Source organism: Heterodontus francisci, chromosome 11 (genome assembly GCF_036365525.1).
Source record: "Heterodontus francisci isolate sHetFra1 chromosome 11, sHetFra1.hap1, whole genome shotgun sequence".
NCBI classification, from domain to species: domain Eukaryota; kingdom Metazoa; phylum Chordata; class Chondrichthyes; order Heterodontiformes; family Heterodontidae; genus Heterodontus; species Heterodontus francisci.
In genome coordinates, this window is record NC_090381.1 from 14,812,992 (window position 1) to 14,837,818 (window position 24,827).

The 24,827-nt window shown below is 46.2% G+C and overlaps 1 protein-coding gene across 1 annotated transcript in view; it reads right to left on the reverse strand.

The window, feature by feature from the left end:
- Nucleotides 1-24,827, reverse strand: part of LOC137375508 (uncharacterized) — a 177,666-nt gene that overhangs the window by 110,552 nt on the left and 42,287 nt on the right. The window contains exon 4 of the mRNA XM_068042881.1: nucleotides 7,592-7,639. Coding sequence (XP_067898982.1) covers nucleotides 7,592-7,639 — 48 coding nt within the window. The remainder of the gene's footprint in view (nucleotides 1-7,591; nucleotides 7,640-24,827) is intronic.

Consider the following 24,827-nt stretch of genomic DNA (forward strand, 5'->3'; position numbering starts at 1 on the left):
TTAAGCAAATAATACAAAGTTGGATTGAATCTATTTTAACACAATGAGTGTAACTCATAAGGCAGATGAATTGAGGGCAATAAAAACAAGAAATGCTGGAAATACTCAGCAGATCTGGCAGCATCTGTGGAGAGAGAAGCAGAGTTAACGTTTCAGGTCTGTGACCCTTCATCAGAACTGGCAGATACTAGAAATGTAAAAGATTTTAAGCAAGTAAAGCAAGAGATAACAAAAGAGAAGGTGTTGATAGGACAAGGTCACAGAGAATAACTGACCAGAAGGTCATGGAGCAAAGGCAAACGGTATGTTAATGATGTGCTGAAAGACAAAGCGTTAGTACAGAGAGGGTGTTAATGGACAGAAAACTGAACAGCCTGGCCCCAAGCACAAACATGAAAAAAACAGTGGGAATGCACAGTAGAAACAAACTAAAATAAAACAAACACATAAAAAAGAAAAAAGAAAAAAAATAACTAAAAATAAAAATAAAATGGGGGGCCCATCATGCTCTCAAATTATTGAACTCAATGTTCAGTCCGGCAGGCTGTCGTGTGCCTAATCGGTAAATGAGATGCTGTTCCTGGAGCTTGTGTTGATGTTCACTGGAACACTGCAACAATCCCAGGACAGAGATGTGGACATGAGAGCAAAGGGCAGTGTTGAAATGGCCAGCAACCGGAAGCTCGGGGTCATGCTTTCGGACTGAGCGGAGGTGTTCCGCAAAGCGGTCACCCAATCTGTGTTTGGTCTCCCCAATGTAGAGGAGACCACACTGTGAGCAGCGAATACAGTATTCTAAATTGAAAGAAGTACAAATAAATCACTGCTTCACCTGAAAGAAGTGTTTGGGGCCTGGGATAGTGAGGAGAGAGGAGGTAAATGGGCAGGTATTACATCTCCTGCGATTGTAGGGGAAGGTGCCGTGGGATGGGGACGAGGTGGTGGGAGTCATGGAGGAGTGGGCGAGGGTGTCGCAGAGGGAACAATCCCTTTGGAATGCTGACAGGGGAAGGGAGGGGAAGATGCATTTGGTAGTGGCATCACGCTGGAGGTAGCAGAAATGGCGGAGGATGATCCTTTGGATGTGGAGGCTGGTGGGGTGGAAAGTGAGGACAAGGGGAACCCTGTCGTGTTTTTGGGAGGGAGGGAAAGGGGTGAAGATAGAGGTGCGGGAAATGGGCCGGATACAGTTGAGGGCCCTGTCAACCACAGTGGGGAGGGATTCCTCGGTTGAGGAAAAAGGAAGACATATCAGAAGCACTGTCATGGAACGTAGCATCGTCAGAGCAGATGCGTCGGAGATGGAGAGACTGGGCGAATGGAATGGAGTCCTTACAGAAAGCAGGGTGTGAAGAAGATGAATTGAGGGCGTTGATTAACACAAGGGAATATGATATTATTGCTATCACAGAGACATGGTTGTGGGAAGGGCAGGACTGGCAGTTCAATATCCCAGGATACAAAATCTTCTGCTGTGATAAGGAAGGGTGTAAAAGAGGAGGTGGCATTGCACTGTTGAACAAGGAGTCAATTACCGCAGTAAGGAGGGATGATATCTTAGAAGGTTCCTCAAATGAGGCCATAAGGGTAGAACTTAAAACTGGGGCAATCACTTTGCTGGGAGTGTACTACAGGCCTCCAAATATTCAGGGAGAGATAGAGGAGCAGATATGTAGGCAAATCTCAGAGAGGTGTAAAAATAATAGGGTAATAATAGTAGGGGATTTCAACTTTCCCAATACTAGTGAGGATAGTATTCGTACAAAAGGCTTAAAGGGGGCAGAATTCTTAAAGTGCATTCAGAAGAACTTTTTGAGCCAGCATGTAGAAAGTCCTAGAAGAAAATATGCGGTACTGGACCTAATCCTGGGGAATGAAGCCAGACAAATGGTAGAAGTGTCAATGGGGGAGCATTTCGGGGATAGTGACCATAACTCTGTAAGATTTAAGATAGTTATGGAAAAGGACAAAGAGGGACCGGAAATAAAAGTACCGAATTGGGGGAATGTAGATTTCAATATGATAAAACAGGATCTGGCCAAAGTGGACTGAGAGCAGGTACTTATTTATTTATTTATTTTAATTTTATTTATTTAGAGATACAGCACTGAAACTGGCCCTTCGGCCCATCGAGTCTGTGCCGACCAACAACCACCCATTTATACTAACCCTACAGTAATCCCATATTCCCTATCACCTACCTACACTAGGGACAATTTACAACGGCCAATTTTATCTATCACCTGCAAGTCTTTGAATGTGGGAGGAAACTGGAGCACCCGGCAAAAACCCGCGCAGACACAGGGAGAACTTGCAAACTCCGCACAGGCAGTACCCAGAATCAAACCCGGGTCCCTGGAGCTGTGAGGCTGCGGTGCTAACCACTGCGCCACTGTGCCGACCATACTGAAAGCAAAGACTACATTAGACCAGTGTGAGTCATTCAGAATGGAAATAGTGAGAGTTCAGGGCCAACGTGTTCCCCTAAAGGTGAAGAGTAGGATCAAGAAGTCTAGAAACCCTGGATGTCAAGTAACTTAGAGGATTGGATAAGGAAAATAAAGGAGGCTTATGGCACATTCCAAGCGTTGAAAACAGTGGCAGCCCAAAAGGAGTGTAGGAAGTGTAGGGGGGGTACTTAAAAAAGTAATTAGGAAAGTGAAGAGTGGGCATGAAAAAACACTGGCAGGAAAGATAAAGGAAAATACCAAGGTGTTTTATAAATATATTAAGGGCAAGAGGATAACCAGGGAAAGAGTAGGGCCCATTAAGGACCAAAGTGGCAATCTGTGTGTCGAGCCGGAGGACATAGGTGAGGTTTTAAGGATTACTTTTCATCTATGTTCACTATGGAGAAGGACGATGGAGGTGTAAAGATCAGGAGGGGGATTGTGATATACTTGAACAAATTAATATCGAAAGGCAGGAGGTTGCTTCAGCGGGCTTAAAAGTGGATAAATCCCCAGGCCCAGATGAGATGTATCCCAGCCTGCTATGTGATACAAGGGAGGAGATAGCAGGGGTTCTGACATAAATTTTCAAATCCTCTCTGGTCACAGGAGAGGTACCAGAGGATTGGAGGACAGCGAATGAGGTACCAATATTCAAGAAGGGTAGCAGGGATAAACCAGGTAATTATAGGCCAGTGAGTCTAACATCAGTGGTTGGGAAAATATTGAAAAGATTCTGAGAGACAGGATTAATCTCTATTTGGAGAGGCAGGGATTAATGAGGGATAGTCAGCATGGCTTTGTCAGGGGGCGATCGTGTCTCCCAAAATTGATTGAGTTTTTCGAGGAGGTGACTAGATGTGTAGATGAGAGTAAGGCAGTTGATGTAGTCTACATGGACTTCAGTAAGGCTTTTGATAAGATCCTGCATGGGAGATTGGTTAAGAAGGTAAGAACCCATGGGATCAAAGGCAATTTGGCAAATCGGATCCAAAATTGGCTTAGTGGCATGAGACAGAGGGTGATGGTCGAGGGTTGTTTTTGCGAATGGCAGCCTGTGACCAGTGGTGTACTGCAGGAATTGGTGCTGGGACCCTTACTGTTTGTACTGTACATTAATGAGTTAGACATGAATAAAGGAGATTTTTTTTTCACATGGAGGGTGGTTGGAATCTGGAACATACTATCTGAAGGGGTGGTAGAGGCAGGAACCCTCACAACATTTAAGAGTTATTTAGATGCGCACCTGAAACGCCTTAGCATACAAGGCTATGGGCCAAGTGCGGGAAAATGGGATTAGATTAGATAGGGGCTTGATGGTCGACATAGGCATGATGTGCCGAATGGCCTGTTTCTGTGCTGTATAGATCTATGACTATAATTTTAAAATACATGAGTCCTCAAAAAAACTTATCAAAAAATATAAAAGCGCAGTCATAACAGATTTGAGTAGAAGAATAATGAAGCCTTGCTAGAATTGTACAGGACTTTGGTGAGACCACACCTGGAGGACAATGGGCAGTTTTGCTCGCCATATTTAAGGAAGGAGTATCTAAAGAAAAGGGTCATAGACAGGCAGATGTAAGAATGGTGCATGTACCTGCCAAAAGTTGGCAAACCAAAGAAGAAGAAGATATTTGGTAGGAGGTGGAACAGCGAAGGTTCACTTGATTGTTCCCTCAGATGAGAGAGCTGTCCTTGGATGAGAGGCTGGGTAAATAGATCTTACACTCTCTGAATTTTAGAAAAATGACAGGTGATTTCATTGACACATACAAGATTCTGAAGAGTCTTGACAGGATAGACACTAAGAGGTTATTTCCCCTGGCTGGGAAATCTGGAACACAAGGGCACAGTCTCAGGTGAAGGGGTCAGGAATCACGGGATATGGGAGTAAGTGGGAAAGTGAAGTTGATGCAGACCAGCCGTGATCATGTTGAGTGACGGAGCAGGCTCGAGGGGCCCTATGGTCTACTCCTACTCCCAGTTCTTATATTCTTACGAGTTATTCACCACAGAATTCCCAGCGACTGACCTGCTCTTGTAGCCACAGTATTTATGTCGTTGGTCCAGTTAAGTTTCTGATCAATGGCGACTCTTTGGCTATTAATGGTGAAGTTTCAGCCATGGTAATATAATTGAACATCAAGGGGAGATGGTTACATTCTCTAATGTTGGAGATGGTAATTTCCTGCCGCTTGTAAGGCCAGAAAGTTACTTGCCACTTATCAGCCCAAGCCTGAAATTTGCTTCGGTCTTGCTGCATGTGGGCATGATCTGAACATAGAACATAGAACATAGAACATACAGCACAGAACAGGCCCTTCGGCCCACAATGTTGTGCCGATCCTTTGTCCTCTGTCAAGGACAATTTAATCTATACCCCATCATTCTCCTTTATCCATATACCTATCCAAAAGCCTTTTGAAAGTCCCTAAAGTTTCTGACTCAACAACTTCCCCGGGCAAGGCATTCCATGCCTCGACCACTCTCTGGGTAAAGAACCTTCCCCTGACATCCCCCTTATATCTCCCACCCTTCACCTTAAATTTATGACCCCTTGTAACGCTTTGCTCCACCCGGGGAAAAAGTTTCTGACTGTCTACCCTATCTATTCCCCTGATCATCTTATAAACCTCTATCATGTCACCCCTCATCCTTCTCCTTTCTAATGAGAAGAGGCCTAGAATGTTCAGCCTTTCCTCGTAAGACTTATTCTCCATTCCAGGCAACATCCTGGTAAATCTCCTCTGCACCCTCTCCAAGGCTTCCACATCCTTCCTAAAATGAGGCGACCAGAACTGCACACAGTACTCCAAATGAGGCCTTACCAAGGTCCTGTACAGCTGCATCATCACCTCACGGCTCTTAAATTCAATCCCTCTGCTAATGAACGCTAACACCCCATATGCCTTCTTCACAGCCCTATCCACTTGAGTTGCAACTTTCAATGATCTATGCACATAGACCCCAAGGTCTCTCTGCTCCTCCACATGCCCAAGAACCCTACCGTTAACCCAGTATTTTGCATTCATGTTTGTCCTTCCAAAATGGACGACCTCACACTTTTCAGGGTTAAACTCCATCTGCCACTTTTCAGCCCAGCACTGCAACCTATCCAAGTCCCTTTGCAGACGACAATAGCCCTCCTCGGTATCCACAACTCCACCATCTGCTTCATTATCTGAGGAATTGTGAATGGGACTGAACACTGTGTAATCATCACTGCACAGTCTCACCTCTGACTTTATGGTGGAGGGAATGTCATTGATGAAGCAGCCGAAGATGGTTAAACCTAGGTCACTGTCTTGATGAATTCCGACTGCAATGTCCTGGAACTGAGATGATTGGGGTCCAACAATCACAACCATCTTCCTTTGTGCTAGCTATGACTCCAACCAGTGGAGAGTTTTTCCTCCTGATTGCCATTGACATCAATTTTAATAGGGCACCTTGATGCAACACTCAGTCAAGTGCTGGCTTGATATCAAGGTATGTCACTCTCACTTCCCCTCCGGAATTCAGCTCCTTTGTCTATATTTGGATGAAGGCTGAAATGAGGTCTGGAGTAGAAATGCTGTGGCAGATCCTAAACTGAGCAACTATGAACAGGTTCTTACTGAGTAAGTGCTGCATGATAGGACTTTGCTGATGTTTGCGAGTAGACTGATGAGTAACCGATCGGGCCGAATAGTTCCTGTTGTTTGTGTACAGGAGATATCTGGGCAATTTTCCCACATTGTTGGGTAAATGCCAGTATTGTTGCTATACTGGAACAACTTGGTTAAAGTTGCGTTGAATTCTGGAGCACAAGTCTTCAGCATGACAACTGGGATGTTTGCTGGGCCCATAGTTTTGCTGCTTTTTGCTGCATTCAGTTGTTTCTTGATAGTAAGAGGAGTGAATTGAATATTACAGGCATGAAGACAGGCATCTGTAATGGAGGAAGCTGATGTTGTTCATAGAACGAAGAAGGTTAAGGGGAAATTTGATAGATGTGTTCAAAGTCATGAATTGTTGGGATAGAGTAAATGGAGAGAACCTGTCTCCAGTGACAGATGGATCAATAACCAGAGGACACAGATTTAAAATAATTGCAAAAGAACTAGAGGAAACATTTCTTACAAAGTGAGTTGTTATGATGTGCAATCACTACCATAAAGGGATTTACAGGCACAACGTTTAAAACATCATTGGATAAATACCTGAAGGAAATATAATACAGGTCTTCAGGGAAAGAGCAAGGAGTGAGATTAATTGGATAGCTCTACCAAAGAACTGGCATAGACACGATGGGCCGAATTGTCTCCTTCTGTGCTGATTCTTTCAAATACAAATAATAGACTCTGGCGTATTACAAAAACCTACGCAGATTCACTTGGTTTTAAAACACAACATTTAGACATAGTTCATCTCAAACCCTCCCCAGGAAGGAGAAAATAATCAAAAATTCTGAAACAAGACAATTGTACAGATTCTCATTACAACATAGTGAAACCTTCAATTCTCAGCTTCTGCTTTTCATTGTTAGATTTTCATCACTGCACCTAGATACAGCATTCTGATTTGATGTTACTACGCAAAAGGAAATTTGAGCCAATCAATGGCAGTGTAGCAGAGACTTTTCATGTCACAGTTGTGATCCCTGAGCTGTGACGCAGGAAGTTGACAGACAGGAAGTGAGCACATGTTCCTATATCTATATTATAGTAATTCCCTGTGTGGCTGGTCAGAGAACGTTAGTGATTTTGTTTTTTCAGAAAGAAAATCAGTGACCAGTGAATCGACAGCCTGATGTACATTTCCCATTTTTATATCCAGTGATCTCAGTGGAAATCAGGAGAGATGTAAAACTGGCTCCCAATTCACTGCCAGAGGTGCTACACTATTGCACAATGTCAGGATCAACATCCAATGTATTATTCTGCTGATCAAGTGTAGTTATACAGGTATAGAATCCAACTGATGGCAAGTAAATATTTAGTGAGTTCATTCAAAACTTAATTGTTATTCAGGCTGAAGATCAGAACCCTCGATTACTTTTTTGTGATCACCTGTGTAATTCTCTCTTAAAATCATTGGGAGTACAATCTACATACTGTACAATGAAACCAACAGTGTTTATTACAGGTCTCTCTTACCTTCTTGGTCAATGAATTCAACACCATCTGTTTTGTTTGGTTGTTTTCCTGCAAAAAGTTTCAAATATTTTCTGTTATTTAGTTCCATGAATTAAATCTAACCCAGTGACTGGCAGAGCTGTTCATTTTGTACAAACACAAATAGAATATATCAGATTAGATCACCGTGTCACTACCATTGGAATATAATCTCTGATCAGAGCCGTTTCTCTATCACATAAACTTACATCAAAGATTCACTGTCAATTCAGAATATTACAAAGCACAATATTACTTAATGTGCAGTCTCCGCAAACAACTTTTTTCAAACATTGGTTTGACAAGGCTGCAAACCAATAAAAGAGCAGGATCTAAGTCATGGGACTGTGGATACTGAAGATTAAAGCTCAGATTGATCAGGGAGAAGTGTTTGACGGATGGTTGATATTGAGCTCTGGAGGTTAGATTTTTAAATAAAGAAACATATTCATTCGTGAAATGTGGCAAGGCCAGTCTTTATTGTTCATTTCTAATTTCCCTTGAGAAGGTGGGCTGTCGATGTGGTGTAGGTACACCCACAGTGCTGTTAGGGAGGGAGTTGCAGGATTTTGACTCAGTGACAATGAAGGAACAGCAATGTATTTCCAAGGTCAGATGGTGTATGACTTGGAGGGGAACATACAAGTGATGGTATTCATGTTCCTGCTGTCCTTGTTCTTCTAGGTGGTGGAGGTCAAAATTTTTAAAGGTGCTGTTTAACAAGTCTTGACAAGTTGCTGCAGTACATCTTCTCGTTGGTACACATTGCAGTCAGGGTGTGCCAGTGGTGGAGGAATAAACTTAAATAAAGGCAATTACAGAGGTATGAAGACAAAGTTGGCTAAAGTGGACTGGGAAAACAGTTTAAAAAGTAAGACAGTCGAGAAGCAGTGGCAGACATTTAAGGAGATATTTCATAACTCTCAACAAAATTATATTCTATTGAGAAAGAAAGACTCTATGTGAAGGATGAATTGTCTGTGACTAATTAAGGAAGATAAAGATGGATTAAATTGAAGAGGTGTATAATGCTGCATAGATTAGTGTTGGCCAGAAGATTGGGAAAATTTTAGAAACCAGCAAAGGAAGATGAAATAAATAATGGTGGGAGATTATAGATCACGAGAGCAAACTAGGAAGAAATATAAAAACAGACAGTCAGTTCTTCTACACATATATAAAAAGGAAGACAGTCGCTAAAGTAAATGTTAGTCACTTAGAGGATGAGACTGGGGATTTAATAATGGGAAACAAGGAAATGACAGAGACTTTGAACAAATATTTTGTACCTTTCTTCACGTTAGATAATACAAACAGCTTCCGAATAACATTAGAAAATCAGGAGGCAAAGGTAAAGGAGTAAATTTAAAAAAATCACTGTCATGAGAGAAAAAGTACCGGGAAAACTAATAGGATTAAAGGCTGACAAGTCCCCTGGACCTGATGGCCTACATCTTAGAGTCTTAAAAGAAAAAGCTGCAGAGATAGTGGATGCATTGGTTGTAATCTTCCAAAATTCCCTAGTTTCTGGACAAATCCCATCAAATTAGAAAATGGCAAATGTAAAACATCTGTTGAAGAAGGGAGGGAGACAGAAAGGCAGACATTATAGGCCTGTTAGCCTAACATCGGTCATTGGGAAAATGTTAGAATCCATTCTGAAAAAAGTAGTAGCAGGACATTTAGAAAATCATGCAATGAGGCAGAGTTAACATGGTTTTATGAAATGGAAACATATTTGAAAGGTTTATTAGAGTTCTTTGAGGATGTCAAGTGCAGGTTTGATAAAGGGGAACCAGTGGATGTAGTATATTTATATTTACAAAAGGCATTCAATAAGGTGCCACATAAAGAATAACAGCTCATGGCAGTGTGGGTGATACGTTAGCATGGATCGAGGATTGGCTAACTAACAGAAAATAGAGATTCAGAATAAATCGGTCATTTTCAGGTTGACAAACGAACAAATGGAGTGCCACAGGGATCAGTGCTGGAGCCTCAATTACAAACAATCTATATTAATGACTGGAATAAAGGGACTGAATGTATTGTAGCCACATTTGCTAATGATGCAAAGATAGGTGGGAAAGCAAATTGTGATGAGGACACAAAGGGTGGAATTTTATCTGCCCTGTACGAGCAGCTTTGGTGGGTGCTGGGTGATTTAATCAGCTGTGAGTTGTGTTTTCGGATTTCTGATGGTGGGACTTTTTTAGCGGAATTAAGTTAGCAGCGTGTTTGTGGCGGTCCGAGGTTCTTCTTGCATCGTGGCAGATTGCAGCTTTGCATGATCTCCATACCATGTATATTCATTGCCCTACACTTATTTCTAATTAAGTCCTACCTGCCAGATTATGTTAACAGTGAGCGGTATTTCCGTACCACCTGGTTCACATTTGTTTAAACAAGGCGTGCAACAGTCAGCTTTGTACAGTTGTGGCTGAGGTCAGTGTTTTGCTTTCTTGAACTCATTGGCACAAGGAATGTCATCATTGGAATGGATGCTTGGCTGCAGGCTCAATACCAGCAAGGGTGACTCTTCTCAGGAGATGGTGGCGAAGGCATGTGGGTGTGTACATGGAGGAGCAAGGGTGGGAGGAAGGGAGGACAAAGGGTGGGGAGATTGGGTGCATGGAGGAGGGGAGCGTCCAGGGTGTGTATTGGTTGTTATTGCTGCTGAAACTGCATGTGGGCGGCTGCAGGGATGGTGGGTTGATTTGAGCATGACAGTCAACAGATGGTCATAAGGGGCATAAAGGGACAGATGAGTGCTGTCAATGTCAGGGACCTGTGGACTGAATTCAGAGGGAAGAGGCTGGTAGAGGAAATGGTCACAGTCAATGGGGGCAATTGGATTCTGTAGCGGGGAAGGTCGAGACTTGCAGATGCGAATTCTACTTCATCATAGGGAGGGGAATGACCTCAGTAACAATATTAAGCTGGATTACAGCAAGATCAAGGGTCAGAGTGGGCATTTCAATGTAAGCGGGAGGGGGAACATGGGCGAGGGAATGGCACGAATAAATTATCTCCAGCCAGCAGTGCCGAGTTGATGATCCATCTCAGCCTCCTCCTGAAGTCCCCAGCATCACAGGTGCCAGTCTTCAGCCAATTCGATTCACTTCGCATGATATCAAGAAACGACTGAAGGCACTGGATACTGCAAAGGCTGTGGGACCTGACAATATTCCAGCAATAGTACTGAAGACCCGTGCTCCAGAACTTGCCGTGCCCCTAGCCAAGCTGTTCCAGTACAGCTACACACTGGCATCTACCCGGCAATGTGGAAAATTGCCCAGAAATTTCCTGCCCACAAAATGCAAGACAACTCCAACCCGGACAATTACTGCCCCATCAATCCACTCGCAATCATCTGTAAAGTGATGGAAGGTGTTGTCGACAGTGCCATCAAGTGGCACTTGCTTAGCAATAACCTGGTCACTGACGCTCAGTTTGGATTCCGTCTGGCCACTCAGCTCCTGACCTCATTACAGCCTTGGTTCAAACATGGACAAAAGAGCTGAACTCAAGAGGTGAGGTGAGAGTGACTGCCCTTGACATCAAGGCAGCATTTGACAGAGTATGGCATCAAGGAGCCCTAGCAAAAGTGGAGTCAATGGGAATCAGGGGGAAAACTCTCAGCTGGTTGGAGTCATACCTAACGCCAAGGAAGATGGTTGTGGTTGTTGGAGGTCAATCATCTCAGCTCCAGAATATCACTGCAGGAGTTCCTCAGCATCTTCAGCTGCTTCATCAATGTCCTTCCTTCAATCATAAGGTCAGAAGTGGGGATGATTGCTGATGATTACATAATTTTCAGCACCATTCGCAACTCCTCAGTTAAAGAAACAATCTGTGTGGAAGTGCAGCAAGACCTGGATAATATCCAGGTTTGGGCTGATAACTGGCAAGTAACAGTTGTGCCACACCAGTGCCAGGCAATGACCATCTCCAACAAGAGAGAATATAACCATCTCTCCTTGACATTGAATGGCATTACGATTGCTGAATCCCCCACTGTCAACATCCTGGGGGTTACCATTAACCAGAAACTGAACTGGAGTTTCTTTCTTTCTTTCTTTTCCTTTGGGCCTCCTTATCTCGAGAGACAATGGATACGCGCCTGGAGGTGGTCAGTGGTTTGTGAAGCAGCGCCTGGAGTGGCTATAAAGGCCAATTCTGGAGTGACAGGCTCTTCCACAGGTGCTGCAGAGAAATTTGTTTGTTGGGGCTGTTGCACAGTTGGCTCTCCCCTTGCGCCTCTGTCTTTTTTCCTGCCAACTACTAAGTCTCTTCGACTCGCCACAATTTAGCCCTGTCTTTATGGCTGCCCGCCAGCTCTGGCGAATGCTGGCAACTGACTCCCACGACTTGTGATCAATGTCACACGATTTCATGTCGCGTTTGCAGACGTCTTTATAACGGAGACATGGACGGCCGGTGGGTCTGATACCAGTGGCGAGCTCGCTGTACAATGTGTCTTTGGGGATCCTGCCATCTTCCATGCGGCTCACATGGCCAAGCCATCTCAAGCGCCGCTGACTCAGTAGTGTGTATAAGCTGGGGGTGTTGGCCGCTTCAAGGACTTCTGTGTTGGAGATATAGTCCTGCCACCTGATGCCAAGTATTCTCCGAAGGCAGCGAAGATGGAATGAATTGAGACGTCGCTCTTGGCTGGCATACGTTGTCCAGGCCTCGCTGCCGTAGAGCAAGGTACTGAGGACACAGGCCTGATACACTCGGACTTTTGTGTTCCGTGTCAGTGCGCCATTTTCCCACACTCTCTTGGCCAGTCTGGACATAGCAGTGGAAGCCTTACCCATGCGCTTGTTGATTTCTGCATCTAGAGACAGGTTACTGGTGATAGTTGAGCCTAGGTAGGTGAACTCTTGAACCACTTCCAGAGCGTGGTCGCCAATATTGATGGATGGAGCATTTCTGACGTCCTGCCCCATGATGTTAGTTTTCTTGAGGCTGATGGTTAGGCCAAATTCATTGCAGGCAGACGCAAACCTGTCGATGAGACTCTGCAGGCACTCTTCAGTGTGAGATGTTAAAGCAGCATCGTCAGCAAAGAGGAGTTCTCTGATGAGGACTTTCCGTACTTTGGACTTCGCTCTTAGACGGGCAAGGTTGAACAACCTGCCCCCTGATCTTGTGTGGAGGAAAATTCCTTCTTCAGAGGATTTGAACGCATGTGAAAGCAGCAGGGAGAAGAAAATCCCAAAAAGTGTGGGTGCGAGAACACAGCCCTGTTTCACACCACTCAGGATAGGAAAGGGCTCTGATGAGGAGCCACCATGTTGAATTGTGCCTTTCATATTGTCATGGAATGAGGTGATGATACTTAGTAGCTTTGGTGGACATCCGATCTTTTCTAGTAGTCTGAAGAGACCACGTCTGCTGACGAGGTCAAAGGCTTTGGTGAGATCAATGAAAGCAATGTAGAGGGGCATCTGTTGTTCACGGCATTTCTCCTGTATCTGACGAAGGGAGAACAGCATGTCAATAGTCGATCTCTCTGCACGAAAGCCACACTGTGCCTCAGGGTAGACGCGCTCGGCCAGCTTCTGGAGCCTGTTCAGAGCGACTCGAGCAAAGACTTTCCCCACTATGCTGAGCAGGGAGATTCCACGGTAGTTGTTGCAGTCACCGCGGTCACCTTTGTTTTTATAGAGGGTGATGATGTTGGCATCGCGCATGTCCTGGGGTACTGCTCCCTCGTCCCAGCACAGGCATAGCAGTTCTTGTAGTGCTGAGAGTATAGCAGGCTTGGCACTCTTGATTATTTCAGGGGTAATGCTGTCCTTCCCAGGGGCTTTTCCGCTGGCTAGGGAATCAATGGCATCACTGAGTTCCGATTGGGTTGGCTGTATGTCCAGCTCATCCATGACTGGTAGAGGCTGGGCTGCATTGAGGGCAGTCTCAGTGACAGCATTCTCCCTGGAGTACAGTTCTAGGTAGTGCTCAACCCAGCGGTCCATCTGTTTGCGTTGGTCAGTGATTATGTCCCCCGATTTAGATTTGAGGGGGGTGATCTTCTTGATGGTTGGCCCAAGAGCTCTCTTCATGCCATCATACATTCCTCTGATGTTTCCGGTGTCTGAGGCCAGCTGAATATGGCTGCATAGGTGTTGCCAGTAGTCGTTTGCGCAACGCCTAGCTGTTCTTTGTGCAGTACTTCTGGCTGCTTTAAGTGCTGCGGATGTTAAATCGCTGGGGGCTTTCTTGTAGTTCAAAAGTGCAATGCGCTTAGCGGCTATGACAGGTTCCAGCTCTTCATTATGAGATTAAAACCAGTCTGCATTTCTCTTCGCACTTTTGCCGTAGGTGGTCAAAGCTGACTCATAGATGGCGTCTCTGATGTGGGCCCACTTGGTCTCAGCATCCCCTGTGGGAGTGTTTTGAAGGGCTGTTACAAGTGAATTTAGAAATTTTTGTAACAGCTGTGGGTGAGAAATTCTGCTCGTGTTGATGCGCGGGTGGCCCTTCTGCTTGGAATGATGCAACTTCTTTGGTCTGAGTCTAACCTTGCTGCACACCAGGGAGTGGTCGGTGTCGCAGTCCGCACTGTGGAAGCTGCGTGTGATTTGAACACTGTTTAAGGCGGCTCGCCTTGTGACAATGAGGTCTAGCTGGTGCCAACGACGTGATCTTGGGTGCCTCCATGAAACCTGGTGACAGGGTTTAGTGTGAAAGAACGAGTTGGTGATGCAGAGGTTATGATAGGTACACAACTCAAGCAGTCTCTGCCCGTTCTCATTCATCCTTCCAACGCCATAGCGCCCAAGGCAGGAGGGCCATGAGTCATGGTCGGCCCCAACCCTGGCATTAAAGTCCCCCAGCAGGAATAGGTGTTCGGTGTTGGGGATGCTGCTAATGATGTTATGGAGTTGTTCATAGAACTGGTCTTTAGCTTCAGGTGCGGAGCAGAGTGTTGGAGCATAGATGCTGAGTAGGTGTACTGGACCAGAGGTGGTGAGCAGTCGGATGGACAGTATGCGTTCCGAGCCATTTGAGGGAGGCTCTATCATGCTGAGCAAGGAGTTTCTGATGGCGAAGCCCACTCCATGCTGTCTTGGTTCTTCAGGATCCCTGCCCTGCCAGAAGAAGGTGTAGTCTTGCTCTGCTAGAGAGCCACTCGCGGGGAGGCGAGTCTCCTGAAGTGCTGCAATGTCCACATTGAATCTACTGAGCTCGTTGTTAATGATGGCGGTCTTCCGAGAATCGTTGATTTGTGTAAGGTCTTCCGACAGGCCAGGACACATAGTTCTGACGTTCCAGCTTGCAAAGCGAAGGGCTGGTACCTTCTTTCCTTTTTTCATGTTGTTTGGTGCGGTGTATCAGTCCACCTTTCGGGCAATGACCCTGAGCTCCAAGCACCCATTGAAGCAGGCAGACTGTGGCGGGACAGAACCTTATTGACTGGGGGCTGCCCGGTTTGAGGCGGGCGGTAGCTGTCCAGTGAGGTGCAATGACCTCTCCCACCGACAAAGGCAACCCGTGGCGCCCAGTTTCTACGCCAATTTATCTGGACTTATAACCCGTAACTGCTGCCTTCCGTGTTGTTTTAGTCGCTGTGAGGCAACTATGGAGTGACCTCTCCATGGCGCATGCCTGGGCAAATTTATGGAGGTTGAGAGTTGCCCAGTCGTCAAAACCCCCCTCTCGGCCTTTCTGGTGGGGTCCAAAGGAGTGCAGGACACGACGTTTGGCACCAGTATGGCTGCAGGAACTGCCGGAAACATGCCAAAGGTGACACATGACCGCCTACGGGGTTCCGCTCCGGATTTTCTGTTAGGGTTTACTCCCTTAGCCTTGGTCTCTCCCGAGACGCCCACAAGGCAGTGGGGTTGTTGGGGCTCCTACACAGGTGTAGGATGGTGCCGGTGGGAGGAGGGGATGCAAGGGGGAGGGGTAGAGGGAGGGGGTGGGGGGGGTGCAGGGGAAGGGGGTGCGGGGTGAAGATGGTGCGAGGGGGGGACGGGCTGGGACGGGGTTGTGAGGGGGTGAGCTGAGAGGGTGGAGCAGGGAAGGGGACGGGGGTGGGGGGGGGTGGAAGGGGGGTAAAGGGGGGGGGGGAGGGGGGGTGGAATCTGGTGCAGGTAATAAGCCATTTCCTCAGTGCCCACCATCGACGTCCGGAAAGCTCATCCACGTCCTTCGGGAGGTGAAGCATCATTTGGCAGACTTAGAGGTGATTACATTTGCTAAGGGTTTTTTTTTTGCAGTGGTTTAAATAAAGGCATGCAGCATTGCCGACAGTGCGCTGTCGTGTGTGACTGAACTGGAGTAGTCATATAAATACTATAGCGACAAGAGCAGGTCAGAGGCTCGGATTCTTGCGGAGAGTAACTCACCTCCTAACTCCCCCAAGCCTGTCCACCATCTACAAGGCAAAAGTCAGTGTGTGATGGAATACTCTCCACTTGCCTGGATGGTGCAGCTCAGACAACACTCAAGGAGCTCGACATCATCCAGGACAAAGCAGCCCGCTTGATTGGCACGCCATTCATATACATTCACTCCCTCCATCACAGATGAACAGTGGCAGCAGTGTGTACCATCTACAAGACGCACTGCAGTAACGCACCAAGGCTCCTTAGACAGCACCTTCCAAAACCCATGACCTCTACCAACCAGAAGGACAAGGGCAGCAAATGCATGCGAACATCACCACCTGCGAGTTCCCCTCCAAGCCACACATAATCCTGACTCAGAACTATATCGCCATTCCTTCACTGTCGATGGGTCAAAATCCTGGAACTCCCTTCCTAACCTACACCACATGGGCTGCAGCGACTCAAGAAGGCAGCCACCTTCTCAATGACAATTAGGGATGGGCAATAAATGCTGGCCTGGCCAGCGATGCCCACATCACATGAATGAATAAAAAAAGAATAAATTGATTGTGACGTTGTTTGCGGTAATGGGGGAGAGGTTCAATGGTAATGGACGGAAGGGTTTAGTTTACATTGGGAGGTCAAGGGTGATGGGTGCAGGCTGGAAGTTGGCAGGAGGAGGTTAGAAGGTCGGGAGACTTGCCCTAAATTGTATACGCACTATTTTTTCAAACAGTAATGTAAACCACATGGCCACTCAAGGATTGCAAGTCGAGTGGGAGGAGACAAATGATGTTGGGTGGGATTTCCACCTGGTTGCAATTTTAAGGCGCTCATTGTCTTGATGGTTTAGCTGACTGGCAACAGAAGGCTGAATTGGAACACTTTGCTTATTTCATTTGATGCAAAGCTGCTAAGACATTGATCTCATACACATAATTTTTCCAATACAATGGGAAGATGAGCAGAGTGAGCGACTGAGGAGAGCTCCTTTTCCCTCAAAGCACGATGCCTGAATGCCAGCAACAGGAAGAACAAAAAGGTGAGGCTGCTGCGAATGATAACATCGAGGAACGCCCTTATCGAAGACGGGCACTGGTGTGTCATCGCATCCTGAGGACAAGGACAAATTACCTTCAAATGTTAGAGAGGCAATGTCAGAGACACATAAGGATGTCATGTGAAATGGTCACAGAAATTTCTAGAATCCTGCAACCACTTGGGTTTGGTGGGAATCCCATGTCAGTTTCCCTCAAAGTGACAGCTGCACTCAATCTTTTGGCTAGTGGTGCCTTCCAGGGATCAATGGGCGACATATGTGGCATACCATAGTCTGCGACACATAGGCATATCAAAGAGGAGACCAATACCCTATTTTGTAATGCCAATGGTTTCATCTACTTACCTGGAGACGAAGACAGCTCGGCAGCAAGGTTTGCAGCCATGCTGGTTTCCCTAGTTTGAAAGGGGTGATTGACTGTACTTGTGGCTTTTAGAGCTCCCCCGGACCAGCCTGCTGTCTTTGTCAATCACAACAGCTTCCACTCTTTGTACATACAACTGGTTTGTGACCACAGAAGAATAATGCAGGTTTGCGCACATTTCCCAGGGAGCTGTGACGGCTCAAACATCTTGGGGAAATCACAGCTGCCAAGAGTTTTTGATGAACTAGCCTAAGTGGATGGCTCGATCCTGGGTGACAAGGGTTACCCTCTTTGTACATGGTTGATGACAGCATTGCGGCATCCCCAAAGCACAGCTAAAGAGAGATTCAGTGCGACTCATGCATCTGCTAGAGCCATCAACGCTGCCTTGACTGGTCTGGAGGGGCTCTTCAGTGCACACCACAGAGGGTCCCACGAATAATCGTTGTCTGCTGTGCAATACACAACCTGGCAATTAAACATGGCAGCTTTCTGCAGATGGAGGAACAGAGGAACACCAGTCCTCCTCAGATGAAGATGACTGTGAAGAGGTTGAGGAGGAGAACAGTAATGGAAATAATGCCATTATGGATATAAGGGCCATAGCAAGACATGCAAGGGACAACAAGGAAAACCTCATATTTTCTCATTTCAGCCAACAATAAGCCACTTCAAAAAGGAACTTTGGGAGAAGAGAACAAAGATTCTCCAAGTATGTTCACATACACCTGTGGTCTTACTCATTGTTGTAATCAAAAAGAAGGGCTTTTCTGACAACAGTACATGAACATGTAGTGGAGATATGCCTAACGGCCTGTATGGTATCAACTTCATTGAAAACTACCTGCATTTCTATTGAAAGTATTGTCCTGCATCAAGGCATTAACCTGCACACAGAGAAAGCGACAACATTGCAGTTCATTGATATGACTGGCAGATCTAATCTTCTCTGGGCTACAATGGAACTGAAGACACAACAATGAAAGCAGAGCAAGGTGTGACCACTGATCCACGAATGGAAGGTCTGTTGGTAGTTTTTCAATTAGAAAATATGCAAATGAGAAACAGCCATCAATAAGGCCTGAAGGCTAAAACCAAAATTCAAGATAGACAATGGACACTTTCTGAAATGTATTGCAAGCATCAATGCAGTTCTACCATAATCCTCCAATAAACATTTTCCTTTTCAAACGAAGCCAAGCAAATTATTGACAAGAGTGCATCAAACATTAAAGTAAATAAATAGGTATTGAAAATTCAGAAATATGAGCACAATATTTACAGCTCCCATGCCACCTTCATGCTCAAAACTATTTCTTCATACATTTTTTCCAACTACATCTAGGTGCTACCCTGATATTAGCAGCTGAGTTGGAGGCAGTCTGCTCAGTGTGCTGCCACGATGCTGTGGATGACTGTCGTGGGAGTTCTCTGGAGGAATGGGACCTTGATGGCTCCATCCTACTGGGGGTCTGAGGATGCTGAGTTTGGACATTCAGCCATGATCATATTGAATGGCGGTGCAGGCTCGAAGAGCCGAATGGCCTACTCCTGCTCCTATTTTCTATGTTTCTATGTCTGCAGCAATGGTGTTTGAGCATCCCCCATGTGCTCGCCTGCTGCAGGTAAGGGGCTCAATGTTAGGGGGGAGGATGAGACACCGCTTACCTTGGGGGTGTCCTGAGAGGAAGGCCCCGGGGCAGCTGGCATGTGTTCCACTTCCATCTGGGTGCACAATGGCACCTGCCTATGTCCCTGAGGAGGAGGAGGAGTACCTGAAGGGAGGTCCAGGTTATTCGTCCCCCTCTCACTTAGACTCTGTTGCCCATGGCAACGGCGATGGTGTGCAGGTCAGATCACGTATGGCTCGTGTGGTCAACCAGGCTTGCCTGGGAGCTCACCAAACCCTCGACTGAGGAAGAAGCCATATGCGCACATGCCTGGGACATGGCAGACATCATGGCTGGCATGGACAACTCCATGGTGCGCGCACAGCCACACATGAACTCAAGCATCTCTGACATATTTACCACATGGCTTTGCTGCACATCCAGCAGATATCTTGTAGCAACAAACAGGGGATCATCATGAGTGTGGGGCTGAACATGGGCCTGGTCCTCAGCAGTCCTCCCATTGTCAGGGGACCCGTCTGGCACATGCTCCCTCAGCTGCTGGGATGTATCTGTCTCGTGCCCTGCAGCTTGTGATCCAGATTCTAAACTTAAACCCCCCACGGACTGTGCGGATGTATCGACGCTGGCATAGGTGGAAGAGGAGGCAGGTGACGGTGCACTCTCTGGGGAATTGGCTTCATCTTCCTCCCCAGAGGAGGAAATTGGGCCTCGTGGTGTTCTGTGACTCGAGTGCAGGCACCTGCAGTGGAAACACAAAGAGGCACTTGAAGCATCAGCTGAACATGAGTTCACACACTTTCCTCTGGTGTGAACATATGGATGAAAGAGTGAAGATGACACTTCATCTTTACACCTTGAGGATCCTGCCCCACCATCTGCGATTGCTCTCCCTCCCTCCTCTCTCACAACTTCTGACACTCCGATATCTGGGACTCCTCTACCTGACTTTGTGCGCTCACACTGGTTGTGGGTGCATTTGTCCTGAAGGAGACAGTGCAGATTTAATGACATGTCAAAACATGCTTCACAATCATTGCATACTTGCATCGACATCACTCATTCAGGACTGACTTTCACACAACACATCCAAGCACATTAACAATGCTAATCATCATCTTTGTTCACAATCATTTAGTGTATGGCACCAAGGCTGCTAACGCATTCCTCTACATGGCTTGTGTACCCTCTGTCTGAAAGACATGGAGTAAGGGAGGAAAACACTGGAACAGATTTGCAAGGCTCGCCGCGACACCCCACGGTTCAAAACCTCCTCTCCTAACTCCATCCAGGCCAACTTGGTTAGGAGGGAGGGTCTTGTGAGTCCATCTGCAGGGAAGAGGGCCTCCCGCCTTTCCCTGATGGCCCGGAGGAAAACCTGCAGGGACGCATCACTGAACCATGGGGCGGTACACTACCTGCTGGCTGACATTTGCTTTCATTTTGCTGCAGGGCACAACAAAAATGGGGAGTTGGCGCTGGATTTGACAAATTAAGGAAAGAAAAAACTTTGACAATTAAGTAAAATATTTTAATTTTGCTCACTCCAAAGAGACTGATGGAACACAAACACTGCTTCTCCTTGAGGCTGCAAACACAGAATGCTTTATACCCATGGCAGTCATGGTGCTAAACCCAGTGATGGCAGGTTCCACTAATGAAAGGCCATTCTCGCTACATGATCGCATGTGTCTCCTGTGCCCTCTGCTGCATCATTCATTTCCATATAGAACTACATGGGATACGGGAAAAATGGTGGAAGTGGAAGTTAGGCCAACTTCTCGTCCCACCGTCGGGAACGCCGCGAGATTCATAAAGTCTCAGCCAAAGGGACTGCAAAGGTTTATAGGTAGGATAAGTAAGTGGGAAAAATTTGGCAGGTGGAGTATATGTGGGAAGATGCGAGTTTATCCACTTTGGTAGGAAGAATAGAAAAGCAAAACAATATTCAAATGGAGAGAGACTGCAGAATGATATGGTGCAGAGGGATCTGGATGTCCACACATATAAGTCACAAAAAGTTAGCATGCAGGTACAGCAAGTAATTAGGAAGGCAAATGGAATGTTGGCCTTATTGCAAGGGGGATGGAGTATAAAAGTAGGGAAGTCTTGCTATAACTGGAGAGAGTGTTGGTGACACCACACCTAGAGTACTGTGTACAGTTTGAGATTCCTATTCATGGAGGGATATACTTGCAGGAGAAGCAGTTCAGAGCAGGTTCATTGGGTTTATTCCTGGATTGAAGGCGTTGCCTTATGAGGACAAATTGAGCACTTTGGGCCTATACTCATTGGACTTTAGAAGAATGAGAGGTGATCTTATTGAAACATATAAGTTTCTGAGGGGACATGATAGGGGAGGTGCTGAGAGGATGTGTTTCCCTTGTGGGGAAATCTAGACGTAGAGGCCCTAGTTTCAGAATAAGGAGTCCTCCATATAACACAGACACAAGCAGGAATTTCGTCTGTCAGAGGGTCGTTAATCTTTGGAATTCTGTACCGCAAAGAGCAGTGGAGGCTGGGTCTTTGAAAATATTCAAGGCTGAATGAGACAATTTTTTGAACTATAAGGAAGTCAAGGGTTATGGAGGTGCAGACAGGAAAGTGGAGTTGAGTCCTCGATCAAATCAGCTATGATCTTATTGAATGGCGGAGCAGCTCGAGGGTCCAAATGTCCTTCTCCTGTTCTTATTTCATATGTTCTGTTCTTATTGGATAGATAAGATGTTGGTTGGGGTGCCAAACAAGTGGGCTGCTTTGCCCTGGCTGGTGTTGAGCTTCTGAAATGATATTGGAACTGCATTCATCCAAGCAAGTGGAGAGCATTCCATCACACACAAAGCTTGTGCGTTTTAGGGTTGGACAAGTTTTGGGGAGTCAGGAAGTGAATTATTCACCAGAGAATTCCCAGCCTCTGACAGGCTCTTGAAGATCTAGCTTTTATGTGGCTGGCCTACTTCAGTTTCTGGTCAATAGTAACCCCCAGGATGTCAAGGGGAAGTGGTTAGACTCTCTCTTGTTAGAGATGGTAATTGCCTGGCACCTCTGTGGTGCAAATGTTAATTGCCACTTATTATTCCAAACCTGAATGTTGTCCAGATCTTGCTGCATTTGGATACGGTCTGCTTCAGTATCTGAGAAGTCATGAATGGTACTGAATATTGTACAATCATCAATGAACATCCCCACTTCTGACCTCATGATGGAGGAAAGGTCATTGATGAAGCAGCCGAAGATGGTTGGGCCTCGGACACGACCCTGTGGAACTCCTGCAGAAATGTCCTGGGGCTGAGATGATTGACCTCCAATAACCAGAACCATCTATCTTTGTTCTTGGCATGATTCCAACAAGTGGCGAATTTCCCCTGATTCCCATTGACTTCAATTTTGCTAAGGCTCCTTGATGCCACTCTCAGCCAAATGTCGACTTGGTATCAAGGACAGTCACTCTCACCTCACATCTGGAATTCTGCTCTTTTGTCCCCATGTTTGGACAAAGGCTGTAATGAGGTCTGGATTCAAGTAGTCTTGGCAGAACCCAAACTGAACATCAGTGAGCAGGTTATTACTGAGTAAATGAGTCTTGTAGCATTGTCATTGACAAATTCCATCACTTTGCTGATGATCAAGAGTAGACTGATGGGTGGTAATTGGTCGGATTGGATTTGTCCTGCTCTTTTTTGAACAGGACATACCTGCGTAATTTTGCACTTTGTTGAGTAGATGCCAGTGCTGTAACTGTACTGGAAAAGCTTGGTTCGGGGCACAGCCAGTTCTGGAGGACAAGTCTTCAGCTCTATATTTGGGATGTTGTTGGGGCCCATAGTTGTGCTGTATGCAGTGCACTCTGCAATTTCTTGATATTAGATGGAGTAAATCAAATGAACCTGAGACTGCACCTCTAACGGTGGAGACCTGAGTAAACAGCTGGGGTTGATCTCCTTAGAGCAGAGAAGGTGTAGACAGGATTTGATAGTCATGCTCAAAATCATGAACAGTTGTGATAGACAAAATAAAGAAAAACTGTTTGCAGTAGCAAAAGTGTTGGTAACGAGAGGATTTTATGTGATTTGTGAAAGAACGAGAGGAGACATGAAGCAAATTTTTTTTGAATACAGCAAGTTGCTATGATCTGGAATGCACTGCCTGAAAGAGTGGTGGAAGCAGATTCGAAAAAAAAAAAACTTTTAAAGGAGAATTGGTTCAATCTCTTTGGGCCTCCTTATCTCGAGAGACAATGGATATGCGCCTGGAGGTGGTCAGTGGTTTGTGAAGCAGCGCCTGGAGTGGCTATAAAGGCCAATTCTGGAGTGACAGGCTCTTCCACAGGTGCTGCAGAGAAATTTGTTTGTCGGGGCTGTTGCACAGTTGGCTCTCCCCTTGCGCCTCTGTCTTTTTTCCTGCCAACTACTAAGTCTCTTCGACTCGCCACAATTTAGCCCTGTCTTTATGGCTGCCCGCCAGCTCTGGCAAATGCTGGCAACTGACTCCCACGACTTGTGATCAATGTCACACGATTTCATGTCGCGTTTGCAGACGTCTTTATAGCGGAGACATGGACGGCCGGTGGGTCTGATACCAGTGGCGAGCTCGCTGTACAATGTGTCTTTGGGGATCCTGCCATCTTCCATGCGGCTCACATGGCCAAGCCATCTCAAGCGCCGCTGACTCAGTAGTGTGTATAAGCTGGGGGTGTTGGCTGCTTCAAGGACTTCTGTGTTGGAGATATAGTCCTGCCACCTGATGCCAAGTATTCTCCGAAGGCAGCGAAGATGGAATGAATTGAGACGTCGCTCTTGGCTGGCATACGTTGTCCAGGCCTCGCTGCCGTAGAGCAAGGTACTGAGGACACAGGCCTGATACACTCGGACTTTTGTGTTCCGTGTCAGTGCGCCATTTTCCCACACTCTCTTGGCCAGTCTGGACATAGCAGTGGAAGCCTTACCCATGCGCTTGTTGATTTCTGCATCTAGAGACAGGTTACTGGTGATAGTTGAGCCTAGGTAGGTGAACTCTTGAACCACTTCCAGAGCGTGGTCGCCAATATTGATGGATGGAGCATTTCTGACGTCCTGCCCCATGATGTTCGTTTTCTTGAGGCTGATGGTTAGGCCAAATTCATTGCAGGCAGACGCAAACCTGTCGATGAGACTCTGCAGGCACTCTTCAGTGTGAGATGTTAAAGCAGCATCGTCAGCAAAGAGGAGTTCTCTGATGAGGACTTTCCGTACTTTGGACTTCGCTCTTAGACGGGCAAGGTTGAACAACCTGCCCCCTGATCTTGTGTGGAGGAAAATTCCTTCTTCAGAGGATTTGAACGCATGTGAAAGCAGCAGGGAGAAGAAAATCCCAAAAAGTGTGGGTGCGAGAACACAGCCCTGTTTCACACCACTCAGGATAGGAAAGGGCTCTGATGAGGAGCCACCATGTTGAATTGTGCCTTTCATATTGGAATGAGGTGATGATACTTAGTAGCTTTGGTGGACATCCGATCTTTTCTAGTAGTCTGAAGAGACCACGTCTGCTGACGAGGTCAAAGGCTTTGGTGAGATCAATGAAAGCAATGTAGAGGGGCATCTGTTGTTCACGGCACTGCTCTGGAATGCACTGCCTGAAAGAGTGGTGGAAGCAGATTCAAAAAAAAAACCTTTAAAGGAGAATTGGTTCAATAATGGATGGAAAAAAGTAACAGGGCTATGGGGACAGAGTAGGGGAGAGGGATTATTTCCCTCACCTCACCTCTGCTTTCATTCCCCTCCTCCCCAATAAAACCATTACTCTCTCTCACCCTGGTCATTCCTTCTGGTACAACCATCATCAC